The sequence below is a fragment of the Limulus polyphemus genome, unplaced genomic scaffold (assembly GCF_000517525.1).
Source record: "Limulus polyphemus unplaced genomic scaffold, Limulus_polyphemus-2.1.2 Scaffold1472, whole genome shotgun sequence".
Lineage (NCBI taxonomy): Eukaryota > Metazoa > Arthropoda > Merostomata > Xiphosura > Limulidae > Limulus > Limulus polyphemus.
Window position 1 is genome coordinate 8,670 of NW_013667082.1, and position 22,283 is coordinate 30,952.

A 22,283-nucleotide genomic window follows, 5' to 3' on the forward strand; every position below is an offset into this window, starting at 1 on the left:
TATCTGTATTTCCACAAATTAACTTGTATATTGTGCATACTGTTTTAGTAGGTAAGAACAAAAAGCTGTAATCTGGTTAAATGGTTATGGTAAGAAGTTGAATTTCTGTTTATTTGTTTCTGTGGTTACTATTATTATTAAGGTGGCACCTGGAACCTGTACAAGATGCAGAAAGTTATTGAGGATTTTGCTGAATGGTGATATTATGTATTACAAGTATGCATGTGCTAGGATGTGACATTGAGATGGTGTAAATGAGTGTTAAGTCAGATGTCGTGTATTATATATGTACATGGATGTATATTTGATTGTATGTGTGTATGCAGTACACCCAGGAGTACAGTTTTCCAAGCGAATAAAGAAAGTGGCTGAAATATGAATCTCATGACTCGAAACATTAAAGTTCTGCCAACTCTAAAAGTAACAGTTTAACCCGCAGTGCAGGTTACAACCATGCTGAGCCAGACATAAAACAAATGGAGGACATTCACTGATGTCATTTAGAAAGATGTACAAGTACTGTCAAGTCAGGATAATGTTGTAGGTCAACTTAAAAGACATTTACAAGATACCAAGTCCTTTTCGATGACGAGGAACCTACTTTGAGACTAATAATGCTTGGAGACGGCTTGAAAAGGTAATGAAGAAAAACTTTAATATAAGTTTAATATAACAGCAAATGTACAATGTTTCAACAAGGTTATATTATGTTAAACTTATATTAAAGTTTTTCTTCATTACCCATTCAAGCCATCTCCAAGCATTATTAATACCAAGTCCTTGATGTGTCTTCTTGAAGCTTAAGAATTGCCAGCCATCATCAGCCAATTGTTGCATTCTCCACATTAGCCACACCAAATAGTGAATGATTTGGCTTTTTCAGTCATGGTCATATGGGTGCACAATTTTTCAAACATATTAAAACTCAAATCCCTGGTTTTGGCCTGGAGATGTTACAAAATTGTAACTCAGAAAAAAGAACAGTAACTTAAAAAAAGGGCAAAACAAAGGCTTTGAAAGTCTTAAAAATTGTAAGGACAAATCTGAGTAAAGGCATTGGAGCAGAAATTTTAAAGTGAAAGTTAGACAAAGTAATATGGGTAAGTTTACAGCATCTAGGACTGATCTCACAGCAATCAGGGAAGCCATAAAAAAAGGTGTCATAGCAGAAGATTTATAACAAAACATCAGAAAACAATGGGCTCACAGTATAGGGTTTTATCAGGTCCACAAAGAGGGATATCAATTTAGACCAATTGTTTCTAGTGTAAGCACCTATAACCAACATTATCAAGGTGTTTGACTTTGTTTTTGAAAGAGTTTGTACAAAGTTAATATGCTGTTAAGGATATTTTTTAATTTTTCTATAGTTTAAAACGAGAGTTTAATTATCATATTAGTTGTGCTAGTTATGATATTGAGTCATTATTTACAAATATATTTGGACAAACTATTAATATTGTGTTTGCTGACAATGAATTTGTTTGTGGTATAACTGAAGATGTTTTTTAAACATCTCATTTATGTTTAGTGGTAAAATCTGTTAACAGATTTATGATTTTGCTATGGGCTCCAGTCTTGACTGACCATGCCAACCTATTCCTTTGCTTCCATCAAAAAGTTTGGTAAAAGTCATGTCAGAAAATATTGAGTCTGATATATGAGAGGAAGTATGTTGATAATTATTTTGTGGTGTTTAACAGCATCGAGTTCTCCAGTTTTTTTAATGAATAACACCCCAATATATAGTTCATTGTTGAAAAGCAACAGAATGTCATTTTTCTTCTTAAATGCTTAAACCCACTTTCATTGTTATGTAAATATTTACTGAGAAATTTGCCACAATAAATGTAGATCAAAATCTGTGTTATAATCCTTACAGACATATAATAATGTTTCCATTTTTATTCAGGCAAAGATAATATATGCATATGAGTAAGACAATACAGTTTAAGAACTTTGCTCTTCTGTTTCAGATTATCCTTGTATTCTGAGTGGAGAACGTATTCTATTCATTAATCCACTAGAAAAAGACATGAGAAAAATTTGTCGATTGGTTAAATTGAAAATACTGAATCAAGATGCAAAGAATGAATGTCAGAAGTTGTTTGATGCACTTGCTGGTGTGGTTACACTTCCTCAAGACTTGTTCACAACTGGACACTTTCCAGGAACTTTATTCTGGTTTCCCTTGCGTCAGAAACCATCACAGCTGTCTGATAATCTGTATAACTCAGAGAAATTGCAAGATTTGTTTAACGTTTTCAAAGAAGAGGTACAACAGGTTTTGCTCTTTATGACTTATGTAGAGAAAATTGAATTACATGAAATAATTTATTCAAACAATAAGAGTATAAATCATCCTCTGTGTGAAATTAAAGCAACTAATTACAATGTTGACAGGACTAAAGAATTTTTGAAACAATTGCAGAATTTAACTGAACATATCCCTGAAACTTCATTTCAGTGTGTTCAATCCAAAACAATTGAAACTGCACATTTTAATGATGATGGAGTGGAGTCTTTAAAAGAAAAAAATGACTGGCTTGTAATAAACTATGTTAAGGGTCATCCATTTTCAGAACAACTAGAAACTCTTTGTACAGCCAGTGCCTCTATCTATTTTCCTTATGTTGGAATGGCTGCTCGGATTAATCAAAGCAGAGAGAAACTTCAAGGCCGTGTTTTTTGTATTCTTCCACTTCCCAAAACAGATACAAACTTTACTGGTCTTCCTGTTCATGTTAATGGATTTTTTGCTCTAAGCCAGAATCGCAGGCACATCAAGTGGCCAACAAAGAATCAGGTGAAAACTTCTGCACACACAGAGAAAGATATACAGTGGAACTTCTGTATTTTAAATGAAATTCTCCCAGAAGTGTATGAAAACATTATACAAGAACTAATTTCTTACAGCAAAAAAAGTAGAAACTCACTTGAATATGTTCGTCTTGTTTATGATCACTTTCCTGTTGAAGACAAAGTTACAAATGAGTGGCAGGGCCTTGTTGCCCCATTTTTTAGCCATATTCTTCAACACCCAGTATTTTTTACCCACAATAATGGTGGAAAATGGCTGCATTTAACAGAAGTTACCTTTCTAATTGAGAATGAGCTTAGTCCCTTACTGCATCATATTGTTACAAGGACTTATAGTTTGTATAAACAGAACATTGTAGAAATTCCGTGTTACTTGAAACATGTGTGTAGCATTGAGAATGTTTCCTTGGTTACACCAGCAGATTTATGTAAACTTCTTCATAAAGGAGATCACTACAAAAGCTTTAGTAAGGAAGAAAAGATAGCTATTCTGTCATACATACTCAGTTACCCTTTGAACAGCGATAACTTAGAAGGTCTTTTTCTTATTCCGAGATGTGATGGATCATTTACTGAATTTTCAGCTAGAACAACAGCAGTTATCTACATTGCAACAGAAGAACAAATTGGTCTTTTCCCTGGACTGGAAGGAGAATTTCTCTCTAATGATTTGCCTGCAGATCTGTGTAATCGTTTGTATGATTTTGCTGGAAAAGGTTAGTTGTAACAATATAAAAAATTACTGATTATTTTTCAAACTTTGGATTAGTTTTATTTTTGTATTAGTTCTAATATTTCAAGAAGTTTTCTTTCCTCATGGTATATATTTATCATAATTTTGGGAATATTAATTAACTCTTAGGAAATTGTTTGTTTGTAATTTAGCACAAAGCTACACAATGGACTATCTGTACTCTGCCCACCACGAGTATCGAAACTCAGTTTCTGGCATTGTAAGCCTACAGACATTCTGCTGTTCCTCTGGGGAGGAGGGATCTCTTAGGAAGGGGGTCAGTTTGTCCTTCCTTATAAATACAAAAATATATATATATATATATATATACTGTAACTCTAAGTTCACTGAGTTTATCTTCACAAATTATCACAGTATTATAAGTTTGTTTTTTACAACAAAGCAGATTTTGTAAAGTATTTATACTGAAGTGTGATTTTATGAAGTATTTTCCGAGTGAAAGATGACTTTTATGCTTAAGAATAAAAATACTTGTTTTCATCTCACAGTTTCATATTTGATTTATTTGACTTCTAGAACTTCCTAAATGAATATCAGTAGCTTGTAAAACATTTTATTTGATTTTTCTGCCCCAATACTATCTACATCAATATTGTGAATTGTCGAAAAATATGAAATAAAATCAATAATACATTTTTCTTTCTAGAATAACTAGAGATTGTAACATAATTAGAGTTATGTACAAGTACTTTATTTTTATGATTTTATTACTGTTTTTTGAATCCTCTCCCTGTGTGAAAAGCAATAAATCTGGTAGTCAACAGCTAGCTTGGGATAAGCAAATGACCAGGGTAAAGTTATGTGCTAATCAACTGAATTTTATGTAAGTCTCATTGTATGACCTAAAAACTTTCTAATACGTATATTTTAGTAGTAGTTGTTTTTTTTGTTGTTGTTGTTATTTGGGTTCTGAGACAGCTGACCATTAGGGTATCTTAACTTCTGAAGCATCATCAGTGATTCTCTGTTATATTTACCTGGTGGCATCAATTTCTTTTCCCGGTAACTGTTCTTAATTTGGCACCGAAAAACTAGAGGCAAGGCAACTAGTGAACACCACTCACTGCTAACTATTTTGCCAATGCATAGTAGGATTGACCAGTACATTATAATACAACCACAGCTGAGAGAGCAAATGTTTTTGGTTACAGGGATCCTATCCCATGACCTACAGGTTACAAGTCAAGTGCTCTAATTATCAGGCCATGTCAGGCTCTACATTTTCATTACTTTTGTTAAAAAATATAATAATAGATGGAGAATATACATAAAAAGTAAAAAAATTGGCACTTGGTTTAGAATTGAGTCCATTTACATTTGTTTGATATACTTTACTAATCTTACTTTCTTCTCACTGTGTTGAATGTCCAAAAAATAATTCATTTAGCTTTAAAATGTGCACTTTATAACACAAACAAATATGAGGCATTATAATCAAATGTACCCAAACTACTTCAACTAAGCTATAAATAGTTATTTTGAAAACTATTTTCCTTGCCTGTTAAAAGTAAATAAAGTAACTTATGATTTCTATACATTTACAGTATGCTCTTTGTATTGGTTAGAAATTTGACTGTGAGAGAAGTTGGTGTAAATAAATAATTTGCTTGAAATACCTGAAGAGATTAGGAGAGGCTTCTGTGGTGGGTTTCCCAAATTTATTGATATTTTACAAATCAAGAAGGCAGAGGGCTCAAATTTTATATTTGAATTTGTTTTTATATATAAGTTGTGTTTCTAATTGTTTGGAAACTGTAGATATTATTATTAAAGTTCTATAATCTATAAGGGAGAATTGAGAGTCCGTAAGCGTTGCATAGCACAGAGAAGTGAACATTGGAGTATTTTTAAGCATATCTTTTTGAAATTAAGTAAGAAATACTTAGATAATATTAAATTTCAAATTATAAATTACATTCTGATGTCAGATTTATTGATATACACTGATAATAAAGTTGAGTTAAATTTTGAATGTAACTGTAAAAATTTGGGACATGTACTTTGACTCTACTGTATAGAGTTAAGTATTCTGGAATGTGTTAAGATCTGATTTTTTTTTGCCCTTTGTTAATCATTATTGTTTTATTATCCATAATTTAAAACCTCAGCTGGCCTGGGATTGTTTCCGATTGTGTTTTTTAAATGTATGTAATTGTTATAAAATATCTGTTTTTATATCAACACACATCTTATTTTATGGTCATGCAAACTTCAAGTTAACTTAATGATTTGGAACTACATGGGACCTATTTGTCCATCCCTTCTGTTCCATCCTCTAAACTAAATTAAAATAATTTTTAAATATCCTAAATCCAGCCCTTATCATTCATATACTTATCAAGCTTTTTCTTAAACTCACTTAAATTTACAGCCTCTACAACATCTGAAGGCAACCCATTCCAAAGGCCAACCACCTTGTTAGAAAAATGAAACTTTGCTGAAGATGACTCCTACCTTGCCAAAATTTATATTTGTGTTCCCTAATCTTACTATTCTCACTGTTAAATATGAAAAAAACATGATGCATCAACACTATCAATTCCTTTACAACCTTAAACACCTCAGTCAGATCTCTCCTAACTCTTCTTTTTTCAAGAGAAAACAATTTGAGAGATTGCAGTATCTCCTTGTGTGATTAACCGCTCCATTCCAGGCACCATTTTAATTACCCTTCTCTAAACTCTTTCCAACAATTCAATATCTTTCCTAAGGTAAGGAGCCCAAGACTGAACACAATATTCGAAATGTGGCCTGACCAGTGATCTGTACAATGAAAGTATAACCTCTTTAGACTTGCATTCAATATTTTTTTAGATACAACCTGAAATCCTATTTGCTCTACCACTAGCAACAGCACACTGCTTGGATGGCTTTAGAGACTGATTGACCATTACACCAAGATCCGTTTCCTTCATAACACTATTAAGGTTATTCCCATCCAAATTATACTTATAATTCAAATTATGATACCCCACGTTATTATGATTAAAACTCATCTGCCATTTATTTGCCCAACTTACTAAATGATCCAAATCCCTTTGTAAATCAGCAACATCCTCTTCACAGGTAGCAACACCGAAGATTTTAATATCATCTGCAAATTTATTGACTACTGCCTCATCTATGTCATTGATGTAAATTAAAATGAGCAAAGGTCCCAAGACTGAGCCTTGAAGTACCCCACTTGTGACATTAATCTGGTTTGACTGAGCTCCATTTGTAACTCACTTAAACATTGTTCAAAATAAACATAACTAGTTATATATAGTTTGTAATATTAATCACACACTGATAATAATTGATAATTTTGTTGTAGTGTATAATGTTTCAGAAATAATGCCTATAATCTTACATTCTGCTGATGAAAATTTCAAATACATTTTTAGTGTTTCCTAACTTTTTAGTATGTTGAGAACAATTTAACATTAAACTAGAAACTTTGTATATTGTTATATCAGATGTGTGATCATAATGGGGGGGGGGTCTATTAATCAACTAAATACTGAAATGAAAAGTGAAATAGTCTGATATTATGGGTAATTTTACTCTCATTTTTATCTGCATTAACTCAGTTTTTTATTTTATTCTTATTAGAGAAATATGGTTTCAAATGTTTGAAGATTGTGGACATTCCCAGCCTTTTAAAAAGATGCTTTCATATGGAACTCTTGCAGAAAAGCCACATGGCTACATTGCAAGACAGTAGTATCCTGAATGAAAATTGGCTGAGAAAGGTTTGGTTATTTGTGAATGATAATTTTCATGATGAACTATCAATGCTGATGGACATTCCACTGGTACCTGAAAAAATACAAGGTTGCATCAGGTTACATCCACTTGAAAGACCATTTGTTGTAAGAACTGTGCAGAACTTGGGGTCTCTTCCAGCAGCTGTTTCTTCAGCTGTAGAAAAACTGGGAGTTGTGGTGCTTCCTAGCATTCCTGATTACCTTTCAAGTGTTGTTGGTAAATTTATCCAATATCCAACTGTTGAAGGTGTTCTAAAAGCCATGTGTCAAAATCCTCAGGTTCTACAGTTTAATAATTCAGCCAGTACCGAGGAAAAAGATTGCCTTGTTACATTTCTAGGAAAAAGAGAAGCATTCTCAGCCACAAAACATGTCTGTAAAACTTTGAAAGCACTAACCCTCTTTCCAAATACTGAAGGTATTTATGTAAGTATCAATCATGAGAACCAAATTGCCCCTGATGGAGGATTTCCTGTCCAATTTCCTCGACCCTTGATATCCAGTAATATGGAAACAAGGACACAGTTAGTAAAATGTTTAGGTGGTAAGCAAGGAAAAATGGAAGAAACAGTATTGTGGGTGTTAGAGGAACATTTTAGATATACTGAAATGGAAATTGTGAACTTCATGGAGTTTGTTCTGAAAAACTGGGAAAGGTTTTTCCAGGACAAAAGAATTGTTATCCTTGCAGAAAGAGTCAGTTTTGTTTCTAACAAAAGTGGCTGCTTGAAACAACCAAATGAGCTGTTTGATCCTCATTCTGGAGACCTGAGAGACCTGTATGAGTTTCAAGATAAATTTCCAAATGGAATCTTTGAACATAAAGATTTTCATGCAGGCCTCAGAAAACTTGGATTAAAAACAGTAGATGATTTGCTCCTTCAGGATATTTGTGACATTGCTCATTGTATTGATGAGAGAGTACAGAACTGTAATGAAACATTAGGAAAGGCAACAAAACTTTTTAGTTTTTTAATGGAAAGATCTGAAATCTGTAATATTTCATCAGAAGAAAGCTTCTACCAATACAGATGTTGGCCAGTTTTGAGAAAGAAGCCAGATAACTACCCGTGTAATTTAACATTCTACGGGGAAGAAGATAATTGTCCTAAGATTGAGAAACCTGCAGAGCTCTCTAGCTATGAATTTTATTTTATTTCAGGTTCTGTACAACCAGTTACAATATCACCAGTTCCTCAACAGTTTTGGAAGTACCACTATATGCAACCTTCACTTGATGCAGTAATATTCCATCTGCAAAATGTCATCCAATGTTATACAACAAAAGAACATCATGTTTACCTGAACATTCTAACAGAAATATACCAGTATCTATTGGAACACAAGGAACAGTTAAATAGCACTCATCGTGCAAGGTTGAAAGGTTTAAAATGCATATGGACTCGTTCAGCAAATTCATTTCAGTATCCTTACCAAGTGTGGCTAAAAACAATCAGAGAGGATGTTGAACTCTACCCTTACCGATCTCCTTTACCTGTTGATTTTCAGGGCATGTCTGCTTTGTTTAGAGAACTGGGTTGTCCTGAGCAGCAGAATGTAGACATGTTTTTAAATGTTTTAAGGGAAATCAGAGATAAATACAAAATTCTGGAAACAAATAATGTATCCATCAAAGAGGCACAGGGAGATATTCAGCTAGCTGTTCAATTATTGAATAGGGTTGAACCATGTTATATTAGTAATACTGAGAGTCTTATTCCAGTTGCAGCTACCGATGATTCTCAAATTAATTTTAAGCCTATTGTTCAATGTGTGTATTATACACAAGAAGAGCTGAGAGATTTTGACGAGCAGGACCTAGAAGATGAGGAACTATTCTACACTCATCCAGAAATACCTATCTCAACTGCTAAAAAGTTAGGTATATCTTCCCTGACGAATCATTTTCTCAATGAAACTGAAGAAATAAACTTGCATTATGGACAGTCTGAACCCCTGACAGTTAGGCTTCATAACCTGTTAAGAGAATACACTGATGGACTATCAGTTCCAAAGGAACTTATACAAAATGCTGATGATGCAGGAGCCACTGAAGTGAAGTTTATGTATGATGAGAGAGAAAACCTGGATGCAAGATTGTTACTTTTTGATAAAGAAATGTCATCATGTCAAGGTCCTGCTCTCTGGGTTTACAATAATGCATTGTTTACAAAACAAGATTTTCTAAATATTTCGCAGCTAGGTAAAGGTGGAAAAGAGAATGAAATGAATAAAATTGGACAGTTTGGCCTTGGTTTTAATGCTGTTTACCATTTAACTGAGGTTCCAAGTTTTATGAGTGGACACACTATTGTTATTTTTGATCCACATCAAAAGTACCTGGGAAAACGACCAGGACTAAAAGCTGATCTAAAACTTTTAAAAAACAAATTGATGCTAAAAAAACTGAATGGGCAGTTTAAACCCTTTGAAGGTATTTTTGGATGTAAGATGGTCAAAGAAGATAACATTTATTTTGATGGAACACTCTTTCGTCTTCCATTAAGATCTTCAGTACAAGCTGAAAATAGTGAAATAAGCAAAAAAGTTTATTCTTCTAAAGAGATGAATGAATTTCTCCAAATTCTCATGAAACAAGCTGGCAACCTGCTTTTGTTTACACAAAATGTAAAAACTATTGAGTTGTATCATTTACCAGCACAGGTTGATGGCCCTCATGAAGCAAAACTTATTTTAAGAGTTCAAAAGAAATGTGAAATACTTGCCAACCCACACACAGTCTTAGTTAAATCTCCTGTGTCTTATTTTGCAAGTAAGAGAGGAGTGGAAGACCAGGAAAATATAGCAAGTTTATGTGAAAAAATCCAAATAACTGTTAATGTTGAAGATCATCCAAGCCAGTTGTGCAGTGTACAAAGCAGTGACTTATCATGGCTGGTGAGTTGGTCCTCACACAGATCTACAGAGAAAGGAGTTTTACTGAATTCAAGAGAGACAGGTGATGGAGTGTTACCTATTGCTGCTGTAGCTGTTCCCTTTCAAGGAAATCTGAAGTTGATATCCCTCTCAGATGTTCCTTTTGGGTTTTACACAAGTGGACATTTGTTTTGCTTCTTGCCATTGCCTATTGAAACTGGACTACCTGTTCACATCAATGGGTTCTTTGCAGTGACATCAGACAGGAGACAACTTGTTTTTGATACATGTGATGACAAAACTAGAAAAAATGCAGTTTGGAATCAATTTATGTTTGCTGGTCCTGTTAAGCATGCATACATTAGTCTTTTAGAAGAAATGAAACAGTTTCATTTTAGTGAAAATAGCATGTATTATGATTTGTGGCCAGAGATTTCTGGACAATTAACTGAACCTTTGATCACTAGTTTCTATAAGTCTGTCGTACATGATGACTTGAAATTGTTTTATGATAACTGCTGCTGGTCATCATTCCAATGCATTCGATTATTGAATCTTCAAATGTATAATGATGTTGGAAATATTGGCATTGAGACATTAAAAGTTATTTGGAATGATCCAACTGAGTTGGTTATTCACTTACCTTTAAAACTGAGGCAGGTCCTTCAAACTCTAAAGTTTGGAGAAGAACTGGAAGCAAGAACTGTGTCAAAACCAGACTTTTACAGGTTGTTATTTTCTTTCCTGAAATATAAAGAAATGGAAGAGAAAGTAAGAGATAGACTTCTCATATATGCCATCAACCATGAATCATCAGGCTTAGGTAACATTTTAAAAACAAATCCGTGTGTCCCAACTATTCCAAATGGTAAGTTGAAACAACCAAAATACCTTATTCACCCTAAAAGTAAAGTTTCAAAGCTGTTCTTAGAAAATGAAGAATGTTTTCCCAAAGGAAGCAAATGCCAGGATGACCACAATTTTCAGCAAGAAGAAGTTCTTGATATTCTTGTAAAGCTAGGAATGGCAAGAGATGAGCTCTCATGGGAGGCTATACTAGAAAGATGCATACGTGTTGAAAACCTTGCTTGTTACAACTCTGAAATGGCAATATCACTTTGTCAGAAAACCTTAAGTTTTATCACCAAGTATAAGAGAGATTATGAACATTGTCCTGAGAAGTTGAAAAAGAAGATCCAAACACTTAAAATCTTTCCTGTTCTTGATAAACCAAAAAGTTGGCCTTATTCATGGTTTGGAGAATCTGCAATATCATTTGTCAGTGCAAAGGATGTATGGTTTTCAGAATGCTCAAGTTTTATTGGTTGTTGTGAATTTGTTTTGGACAACAAATGTTTCTCATTGGATTTGAGAGATGTACTGACTTGGCTTGGTGTAAGAGAAAAAAAAGATATCCCAGTTTACACAGTGTGTCAACAGTTAATAAAGATAAGTGAACATCATGGAGTTTCTCACTGTGAACAAATCCTACACAGCATTTACATGTTTTTAAATAATGCTTTAGATAAAAAGATGCCACACTGTTCTATCAGGAAATACTTTGTTGATAGAGATATTATATATATGGATGGCCAACTAGTCAAAGCTTCCACGGTTGCTTTTGAATTCAACAAGAATGTTGAACCTTACATCTTTTCAGCAGAACGCTTACCAGTATTGAGAAAGTTCAAGATATTTTTTGCTGAAATTGGGGTAAAAGAAGATTTTGATATGCAAGACATTGTTAAGGTTTTAGAGTTGATTAAACATGACAAACAAAATATTCATTTGGCTTCTTCAGACATAGAACATATCATTATTTTGACCACACATTTTGCAAAGTGTCTGCCAGATCATGAGAGTGAAAAAATTCTTGAAACTTTGCATTTACCAAACTCAGCAGGATATCTTACGCCTATAGAAAATTTGTGTAGGGATGATTGTGATTGGCTCATGGACAAAAGTAATTTAAACACTCTTCATCCAAAATTTTCAATTGAGATTGCCAAAAAACTTGGCATTAAGTCAATGAGAGAACAAGATCTGAAAAAACACTTACATTTCTTACCATTTGGACAGCATGAAGAACTTACCACTCGTCTGAGGAACATTTTGTCTGGATATCCTAGTGATTCTTCATTGATGAAAGAAATTGTTCAAAATGCAGATGATGCTGGGGCCAACCACATTATGTTCATCAAGGATTTCAGGTCACATCCATCGGAGAAAATGCCAGATGATTTATGGAAATCAAATCAAGGACCAGCACTGTGTGTGTACAGTGATGCTGGATTTTCTTCACGTGACTTGGAAGGAATACAAAATATTGGCATTGGAAGCAAATCCAATGATCTTCTTAAAGTAGGAAAATTTGGTGTTGGTTTTAATGCAGTATACCATATTACAGACATTCCTTCATTCTTGACTGTTAGTCCAGAAGTGGAAGAAACTCTTTGTCTATTTGATCCCAACTGTAAATATTTCTCCATGTCTTATAAACACTCGCCAGGTGTTAGCCTTGTAAAATTGTCATCTTTACGGGAAAAGTACTGTGATTTGTTTTCAGCCTACTTGGAAAAAACTCTTGACCTAAAAGGCAATGGAACTTTATTTAGATTCCCTCTTCGAACAGATGAAATGGCAAATGTATCGAATATTTCACAAAATGTGGTAACTACAGAATATGTTGAAAATTTACTGAAAACATTTCATTGTCAAGTATTTGAAATTCTTTTGTTCTTGCACAATATAAAAGAAATTTCTGTAGTAAGTGTTGAGGAAGATGGAAAGCTCAAAATTGATTACTGTGCAAAGGTGAATATGAGTGGCAGTAATCAGAAAAAGCAGTATGAGTATACAGAACATATGAAAAATGAAACTGAAAAAATTAACAGAGGTAATCAGTTTATGGATGTGGATACTATTACTATGAAAAGTATATGTTACACAAAAGAGATAAGTGACTCAAAGAGAAAAGAAATCACATATTTAGTTTGTGAACAGCTTGGATTTTCTAGTAATAAAAAAATCTCAGAAGAACTAAAAGAAAAGTGGAAAAAAAAACAGATCCCAATGCTACCCAGGGGAGGTGTAGCTTTGGAATTGTGCCATACTGGATTTGAAATTTCAAAGAAAAAGGTTTACTGTATTCTTCCACTTGCTACTGAAACTAATCTACCTGTCCACGTTAATGGAACATTTTTCTTGGAATACGAAACGAGGCACAGCTTGTGGACAGAAAATGATTTCAAAAAAAGGTGGAATGAACACTTGATTAAAGCTCTTATTGTTCCATGCTACTTAAGTGCTCTATGTGAATTGACCATATACTGTCCAGTCAAATTTAAAATTGAGAATTATTCTTCCCTGTTTCCTAAACAAAATAATTTGGATGGTTACTGGGAAATATTGTTCGTGACCTTTTACGAGGATCTGATAGCTACACGACCCCCCTTGTTTCCAACACATTCTGTTGATGTACAAAGAAACAACCAGTTGGATATAGAATGGGTACCTGCACAAGTTTTGGATGGATTTCCTGGTTTTTTTTATAAGAAAGACTGTTGTTTAGATATGACTAAAAAAGAGATAGATGATAAGCCAAAAAAATATAAGAGTGTTTTGATTAAGCTTGGAATGAAACTCATATGTTGTCATTTCTTCTACATTTATGAGATCTTGAAGGAACATCAACCTGAAAATGAACCACCAGTTGTTCGGAAAATTAGTCCAAAAGAAGTGATCACCTTTTTAAAATCATTTAAAAACAATGGGTGTTTGAATGGCTGCAGGATTGGGACACTTCCTCAGCAAGTGGAAGCTACTCCATTTGAAACTGTTGAGAATGTCAAGATGGTAGCTGAGTACTGTATAAAAGTAAAAGACTTTTCCCAAACACTTGAAGGTTGTCCACTCTTAGTGACACAATCTGGTGAGCTGAGAGAGTTTAGTGAATTAAACCCTATTATTGTTTCTTGTTATGGGGAGTTATTAGAAGAGCATGCAGACAAGATATTACATACAAAACTTAATTGTTTCTTGAACATCATTAATGAGACTAAATGTCTCCAACATCTTGATATTTGTACCTTTTCAAAATTGTTACAGAGTACAGTGGGTCTTAAGGAGCATGGACAAGGAAATACTACTAAACTGACACCAAGTTTTGAAAAATGGATTAAAAGGTTTTGGAAATACCTTGATGATGAAGTGTCTCGTGCAAAAAAAAGCCAAAGTGATACAGAAAAGCAAAAATTATGTCTTGAAAAAAAACTTCAAAACATTTGTCAGCTATTTGAAAATTGGTCTCTGATTCCAGCAGTTAGATCAAGGAAAAAACATATTGGTTCAGTTGTTACTAAGGATGATGAAAACATTTTAATTCCTTTCAAATATGCCCAAAACATCCTGTTTCATAATGAGGAATCAAAGAGAGATCAGACTGTGCAAAGCACACTGATAAGTGAATTTTCTGTTCCCATTCTGAACAATCGTTTGGCATCATTAAAAAAAGGAAACACTTTTTTAAGACTCTTTGCGGATATTGATGATCCAGTCTCTATCTTGAAAGCTCTTGATTCATATATTCAGGATATGTCCCTGAAATACAGCTTTGAAACATCACGTGAAAAAATCTTAGAATATTTTTCTCATAATTTGGAAACCCTTGAAAATTGTGGAAATGTAGAGGTTAAGAGTATGTTAAAACGATTACCATTATATCTGACAATTAGTGGCTCCATTGTTGCTCTGTCTGAATTTCCAAATGTTTTTTACTTGGAAGCAAGCAGTTTCATAACAATAGGGGGATGTGATTCAGTTTTTCAGAAGTTGTGTTTTATTGTACTAAAAGAAGAACAAAGTTTTAGTAATCTTTTGAAGTATCTACAAATATCTTCATTGTCTCTTTTTGAGTTGTATGTCAAGTATGTGTTGCCCTCATTTGGTTTAGTGACTGAAAAGGAAAGGATATATCACCTGAAGATAGTTAAAGATATGTTATTGAAACTGACAAAAACTGAAAAAGACATAATGTTATCTGTGCTAAAAGGACTCCAGTTTTTGAAAAAAAGTGACCAATTGTTATACAGAGCATGCAACTTTTTTGATCCGAGAAACAAGTTGCTTGCATTAATGCGTCCTGAAGCTACTGTTATTCCTGGACCCTTTGGTGAGGATGAGTGGCTAGACTTTCTGTGTAAATTTGGTTTGGTAAAAGAAGTGACAGAAGACCTGTTTGTAGCATTTGCCACAGAAATTGAGAAGGAAGGACTGCATAACAGTTCTGTAGTTTTGACAGAGAAGTCAGAAACCTTATACCAACACATGAGAAATATTAGTCCAGATAAACTAAGTAATTTGTGTGAACTTGTCAAAAATATAAGATTTATAAGTCCACATCATCTGAATGAAAGAGGATATTACAATCTTATACATAAACAATATGAGAGTGAAACTCAGTTTGTTTCATTAGAACATGCATGTTCACAAACTTACTTTAAAATTGCATGGACTACAACCAATCTTGTAAAAGGTTTGTTTGAGTGTAAATCACAGCCTGTATTTCATTTAGTGCAGAAAAAACCTACAAAAGAACAAGTAATTAAACACATAATAAATGTCTGTCAAAGTTTACAAAAAACAGTTAAAATTTTTCTTTCAGAAAATGAAAGTAAAGAAGTACTTGAAGGTGTTATGGAGGAACTATACTCATATCTACAAGACTCAGATCTAACTGAAGAGGATGTTTCTTCACTTAACAACTGCCCTCTAATATATTTGGAAGAGCATCAAGAAATGGTCCCGTCAACTAGCATTGTTCTGGAAATAACATCAGAATACACAATTTTAGGGTTTGTGTATAAAGCTCCAGCAGTATATGGTAAATTTTTTCCACTTTTCAAGCAGCTTGGAGCATTAGAGACACCCACAGCCACTTTATATGCATCAGTTTTGAAAAAGCTTTTCAAGCTGTCAGCACAAGAAGATGCTTCAAATATTGAAATGCAGAAATTTATTTTGGAAACAGCAAAACGGGCCATGTGGAATTTTTTCAGTTTGATAAAGGGTAACACGCACATAGTATCAAATATTTTGTATCTATTGAACAGTGAAAAGACTCTTTCCAACAGTAGGGACCTTGTCTTTTCTGACAATGAGGTTACACGAAAAAGAGTTAAGTCTCTTGCCCTCAGTTTCTTCATTGGATTTCAGGAGATTGAACTGAGTGTTGTGGATCCATTAGCTACCATATCTCTGTTACCAGAAGATTTTCGGCCTGCCATTCTCAGTAAACTGGTGAGAGAAACTTTAACAGATGAAAGTAAAGCTGCAGAGAACATTGGGGAACTCTCTAAAGAATTAGAAGCAAAGATAAAAAATCAATTTTTTCTTGCTAATTTTATTCGATTAGCTGTTCATGAAAAATCACAATCAAACTCTACACTAAAAGAAGAAGATGTTAAAGATCTTGAAGACAGACTGTTATCCTTACAGATTAAACAGGTGAAAAATTTGGAAACTCAGTTTTCCTTTCATGGAAAATGTGTTCCAGGCAGTGTAGCAAGGAAATCAAGTTTTGTGGAAATTAGACAAGAGCTTGGACATTATTTTGCTTGTGTTTATGTGGAAGAATTTGTGACAAAAAACAAGCAGATAACTGAAGCGATGATTACTGCCATTGACATCATGACAAATAAGATTCTTGGATCATCATTGCGTTATCTACATTATTTATTAGAAGAGCAGAAAGAGGAGTTGGATAAGCTGTTTGATGACTTCAGTATTGCATCTTCTAATTTCTTTCCACAGCAACAAGTTTTAGGGAAACATTGTCTTGGAAAACTTGTACCTAAAGAATTGCATAGTTCCCTTGATAACAGTTTCTACAACTTTTGTGTAGGACAGTATGTGGTGTATGAGTCTTTTGATCCATTGGTTAAGGGGTATTTAGAAGATTCACCAGTTTATTTATTTTGTAGAATTAAAAAGAAGATTTCTTCTGACCTTCATAATCTTTCAACAATGTACTTGATTGATTTAGGAAATGAAGAGGCAACAGTGTCTGTTAGTAGGCTTTTCAAACTTCAGGAAAATGGTCTAGAATCTAGTGAAACATCATATGATCTAAATTTTAGTGAAATTCAAAGAACAATCTGGAATCTACCACTTGATGAGGAGGACAAATTGTATACAATAAAGAGACAGATAACACATTGTTATTCCCTGAACCCTTCAGAAGAAATGTGTGAAAAATTCAAAGCAAGTATAAACAACTTTACAGAGTATTCAAGCAACATGCAAGAGTTCTTAAGGGAAGAGACCATTTTTTGCAATATTATAATAGGTGTGCAAAAAAGATATACTTACTACAACACCCATCACAGAAGGTCTTTCAATGCCAATCATTGTATTTATACACCTTGTCCAGATCCCAAAGAAGCTGACCGGTGGTTGAACCAAGCTAAAAAAGATCTGGATGCTGCTTATGCTTCTCTACAAAATCCTTGTTATCAAGCTTTCAACTGGATATGTTTTAAGTGTCAGCAAGTGAGTTATGAAATTTTACTTATTAAATCACACTAAAGGTTTGATTTTTTGTCAAAAATATTTGAAAATTTTTGTTGCTCAGGTTATAAATTAAGGAACCTTCCTACTAAAATGAAACAAACAGTACTGAAATGGATGTAATTTCTTTATTTGTTTTTACAGGTCCTTCTCTAAATATTTTGGCTTGATGCTGATCTGTTAATTGAATAAATTTGATGCAGTATTGATGCAAAAAATGATTTTAAAAGGCATGTTAACATTAGAAGAAAAGTTTCAACAGATTGTAAACGTTTTAATTTATAAGCAGAAATTTAGCACTTGTGAATCCATATGAAAAAAAAATGGAAGGTGAAGCTATTGAAAGCTAGAAACTGTGAGTACATATAAACTAGGGATGCATGGGTAGTAAAATTTGGCCAAATACTGGGGCCGGGTGTTAACTGGGACCGGGTTCTCCCCTTGCCCCCCCCCAGAACAACAACAACATACACAAAAATTGGCATTTATTACATCTAACCGGATAATCAGCAATAGAACATTCCAGTTTTACTTTCATCTTTCAAAATTAACTGACAAAAATGTGCACACCAGTTTGCAGAATGCCTGTATTTTTGGAATTTGTTTAAACTGCACTTGAAGAACAGTAGCATTTCAGCATTTTTGGGTAAAAGCCTTGACCTTTCATATGTGATAATGTTGCCAGTGGTGCTAAAAGATATTGGACACATTTCACCTACTCTTTCTTTGTCCTTATCAACTACTGCAAGGACATGACCTCACTGTATTTGCTTTCAGAATTATTGATATATTTCAATATTCAAGTCTGATCACTCATTCACCATGTTCCCACAACTGGTGTTGGGTCTGTAGAGTCTAATGGTTGAGTGGTGGTTTCATAAGTATCATTAACTTTGTGCACATTGCAGTACTTTCCTCCCATTACTGGCAGAGACATTTAATATCTGACAGTTGAGAATATGCACATTGATACTTTTTGTATGTTCCTTGCTCTCACAGCTGGTATTTACTCATAGAGACTGATGGTCAAGGGGATGAGCACAGTTGGTACAGTTTGAAAGTGCCCCAACCTTACTACACATTGGCATTCTGATGGCTTGTGTGCAACCTCTTGGATGGTCATGTACCTATTCCACCCATTCTCGCAACACATTTAGGTTTCTTGTCTCTTCTCTGGCAAAGAGTATACTGTGATTGAGATGAGATGCAATCTTCCACTGGTGTGCCCCTATGTAGCCCCTGCCATAAGGTGTCAAACCCCATGGACTTTCTTTCGGCTCATCTAGTAATTTCTGCACCATTTACCATCTCAACATAGGATTTTAGCTACTCTCTGCATGTAGATGAGTTATTGTATTGGAAGTTAACGTTTTTCTTACCTGAAAATGTATTTCTGATAGATACGTCCATGCACATTCCCACTCTTCCTTCCTACTTCCCATTGCATTTTGCTTGTTTGTCTTTCATAGAACAAGGACTTGTGCAAGAAGATGTGTCACATTCCTATCAGTGGAGGGCTTTGCTTCATGATTCCTCAACATTGCACGTTTGTGCAAATTCACATGCTTAACATGAATTTTAGGTGATAGTTTCATCAGGCTGGTGAAATACAAGTCTCCAAGGCAGAATAATGCATTCTTAATAGGAAAATAGTTAATCTGTATACTGGGGGGAGTGTCTATCAGAAATAGATTTTCAGGTAAGGGAAGTGTTAATATTAGCACAAACTTCCACTTTCAATAGAACAGAGAGTCACAAGCATAGGACTAGCTTCAGCAGTGAGGTTTCAGTAGAACGGAGACTAACTAGCTAGAATTAACTTCAATAGTGAAGTTTTAGTAAAATGGAGACTTACTAGTTTCAATAGAACAGAAATTCATTTGCTTTAAAACCATATTTACTATTAGGATTTCAGTAGAACTCTGGCTTGCTAGCTTTTACACTTAGTTTTAGCATTATGGAGTCAATAGAAAATAGACTTACTAGCTTCAGTATTATGGATTCATTGCAACAAAATCATTACCTTTTGAACTGTTTTCACTAGTATCTAGGGTGTTATTAGTAAAAAGACTGGATTTCAATGCTGTGAACAGAGTCTCACTAGTATCAACAGCAAGGTTGTAGTAGTGCAGAAGAAAAGTCATATTTTCTTTGGCTAATGAAAACGTGGTTTTTATTGAAAATTAACAATAGTCTGACTTTTTTTTATCATTGTTGCTGCTCTCTATCCAATGTGTATAAAACCTCACCCTTAATGTTTCAGTGTTTTTAAATTAAATTATGAACTTTAAGCTAAGTGAGTTGGGATGTCACAAATCTGAAGTGAAAGTGTTATAATAATATACTTAACAAAGGATTTAGTTTTAATATTAAGAGTTAACTAATCTGGCGTTTAACCTGTATTTGTTCTACAGGCAGCAGAAAAAGCTGTGAAAGGAATGTTGTACACAAGAGACAAGATGAAGGCTGACAATGTACAGTGTCATAGGATTCAGAATATAATCGATGTTCTAGACAATTATGATTCATCTGTACAGATAAAAAACTTGAGAGAGTCTGTTAGGTCTCTTGAAAATATAATAATTGATTACAACAGAATGAGATATCCAGATAAACTCCAATACCCTGATATTCCAAGCTCTGTATATTCCAGAACAGATGCCCAAAAGTGTTTGAGGTTAGCTAAAGAGATTGTGACTATTGCTGAACTCTTTATTACTGGAGATGAGAGAATGTAGAAGTTGGCAATTAACGGGAAGTAATTGTCATGAAATATTTTTTTTAAAACTTAAAATTTTAAACTGAAAAGTAATAATTAATTTGTGATTAATAATAAATAAAAAGCATTAGATATTTACTTAGGATGACAGTTTGAAGAGTTTAGTAGAAAATAAATATGTTATTACATTAAATTTTGTTTTCACCTTTCAACTGCTAGTACAAAGCAAAAAAATAAATTTAAGCATGGTAACATTGGAAAAAAGTAAAGGATACACAGGCAGTAGTTACATCGGGAAAATTCTTTTTATAAAAGATACTAAGTTAATAGGATATTATAAAAATTATATATAAAGGCAAGAGCCCTTTGAGAAAAATTACATTTGTAATAAATTTAAAATACTGAACAAAACCTTTAAGACAATTCATAAAAAAGGTATTGTTTCATACTTCCAAAGATGTACCCTTTAAACACAGTGTCACTTGAATATAACATAATCCTTCACGAAACACACAAAAGGAGAATTTTTAAAGAACCCTAGCTAAAACATATTAAACAATCAAAATACCAAAATTATAGTTCACAAAATATGATAGGAGTTGTGAAATGAAGATTGAACAAGCAAGTTTCACTTGAGAGTTGACTGTATCATTAGTTTTGCAGTTTCTGTTATTTGTGAAGTTGGTTTACCAGTGAGGTATCAAGAATAGTGGATATAGATGTTAAATAGTGAAAATGTGTGTCTGAATGTTTATTAGTTGCAGATTTATTTTATATTATCTGTAAGATCTCAGCAGTTTTTCTTTTGTTTATCTAAGATACAAATTTTCAGATGGTAACATTATGTCCAGAAAATGTAATGTTGAAGGATATTTTTTTTATCATGCTCTCTAGAAATTTCATGAATGTCTAGGCCTCATGTATTTAGCTACATTGTTAGTATCACAATTTCTGTTGAAATGTTATCTTTGAAATTGGCTTACCATCAAGTCATCAAGAATAATGCAGAACCACACTGGAGAGTAGTAAGAGAATCCTTATAATGAGATGACTGCTAGAAATTTGTATATATTTGACATAAATAGTGTGTATTATGTTGTGAGTTAAATAGGTCCATGACAGAAACAGCATGTAATGCTAAGTATTGTGCTTTATCCCCAACCACAAAGTAACAGTTGGAATAAATACATCATGGTAGTGATGGGCTATTTCACCAAATGGCAAGAAAGCAGAAACACAAGTAAGAAAACTTGTCATTGAATTTTTTTTAAGATTTGTGGTGCCTATTGATCATTGAATCAGCCTTGTGTCCAATTTTTGGGATAAAAAAAAGATAGGTGCAACAGCTATAATCTATCTTCTGATTGAATTATAGAGAGAGAGACAACCATACACTTTTAAACTAGTTAATCATTTATGTGGATGAACACCAGAAAATCTGTGGTCAACATCTTTCACTGATTCTTATTAGTTATTGACCAAAAATATTTAAAGTTATATAGGCAACACACTAGTGTCTCTGATCATGAACGTTCTGTGCTTACATTCTTTGAATATCATCTAGCAGAATATCCAGAGAAACTAAAGAACACCATTATTGTACATTGAAAAAATGCTGATATGGCTGGATTTCATGATGTTGACATGGTATGGCTATTCAATCCCCATCACAAGGGAGCCTAATTATAAAGCTAAGTAGGTGTTGGAAAAGGCTATATATGTAGTGTAAATAATATGATTTACAGAAGTACACCTACAGAAGTAGACCTAGTCCGCCTAGCCTGCTAGTAAAGTTGCG

The 22,283-nt window shown here is 33.6% G+C and overlaps 1 protein-coding gene across 2 annotated transcripts; it reads left to right on the forward strand.

Moving 5' to 3' along the window:
- The first annotated feature begins 1,946 nt into the window (after positions 1 to 1,946).
- On the forward strand, positions 1,947 to 20,678 carry LOC106463735 (sacsin-like). Of its 2 annotated transcripts, none has more exons than XM_013923797.2 (3): positions 1,947 to 3,536; positions 7,169 to 17,748; positions 20,181 to 20,678. In XM_013923797.2, exons 1-3 carry the CDS (start codon positions 2,036 to 2,038, stop codon positions 20,502 to 20,504), a joined length of 12,405 nt encoding a protein of 4,134 aa, XP_013779251.1. In that variant the 5' UTR covers positions 1,947 to 2,035; the 3' UTR covers positions 20,505 to 20,678. The 2 variants fall into 2 exon arrangements, with proteins under 2 accessions (XP_013779251.1, XP_022247023.1); XM_022391315.1 differs by lacking the exon at positions 1,947 to 3,536 and adding an exon at positions 3,744 to 3,830.
- The last annotated feature ends 1,605 nt before the right edge of the window (positions 20,679 to 22,283 follow it).

Coding starts and splice junctions, on each gene's coding strand:
- LOC106463735 (XM_013923797.2), top strand. CDS start 2,036: ATGAGAAAAATTTGTCGATTGGTTAAATTGAAAATACTGAATCAAGAT. Junction 3,537..7,168: donor GTATGATTTTGCTGGAAAAG/GTTAGTTGTAAC, acceptor TATTCTTATTAG/AGAAATATGGTTTCAAATGT. Junction 17,749..20,180: donor TATGTTTTAAGTGTCAGCAA/GTGAGTTATGAA, acceptor TTTGTTCTACAG/GCAGCAGAAAAAGCTGTGAA.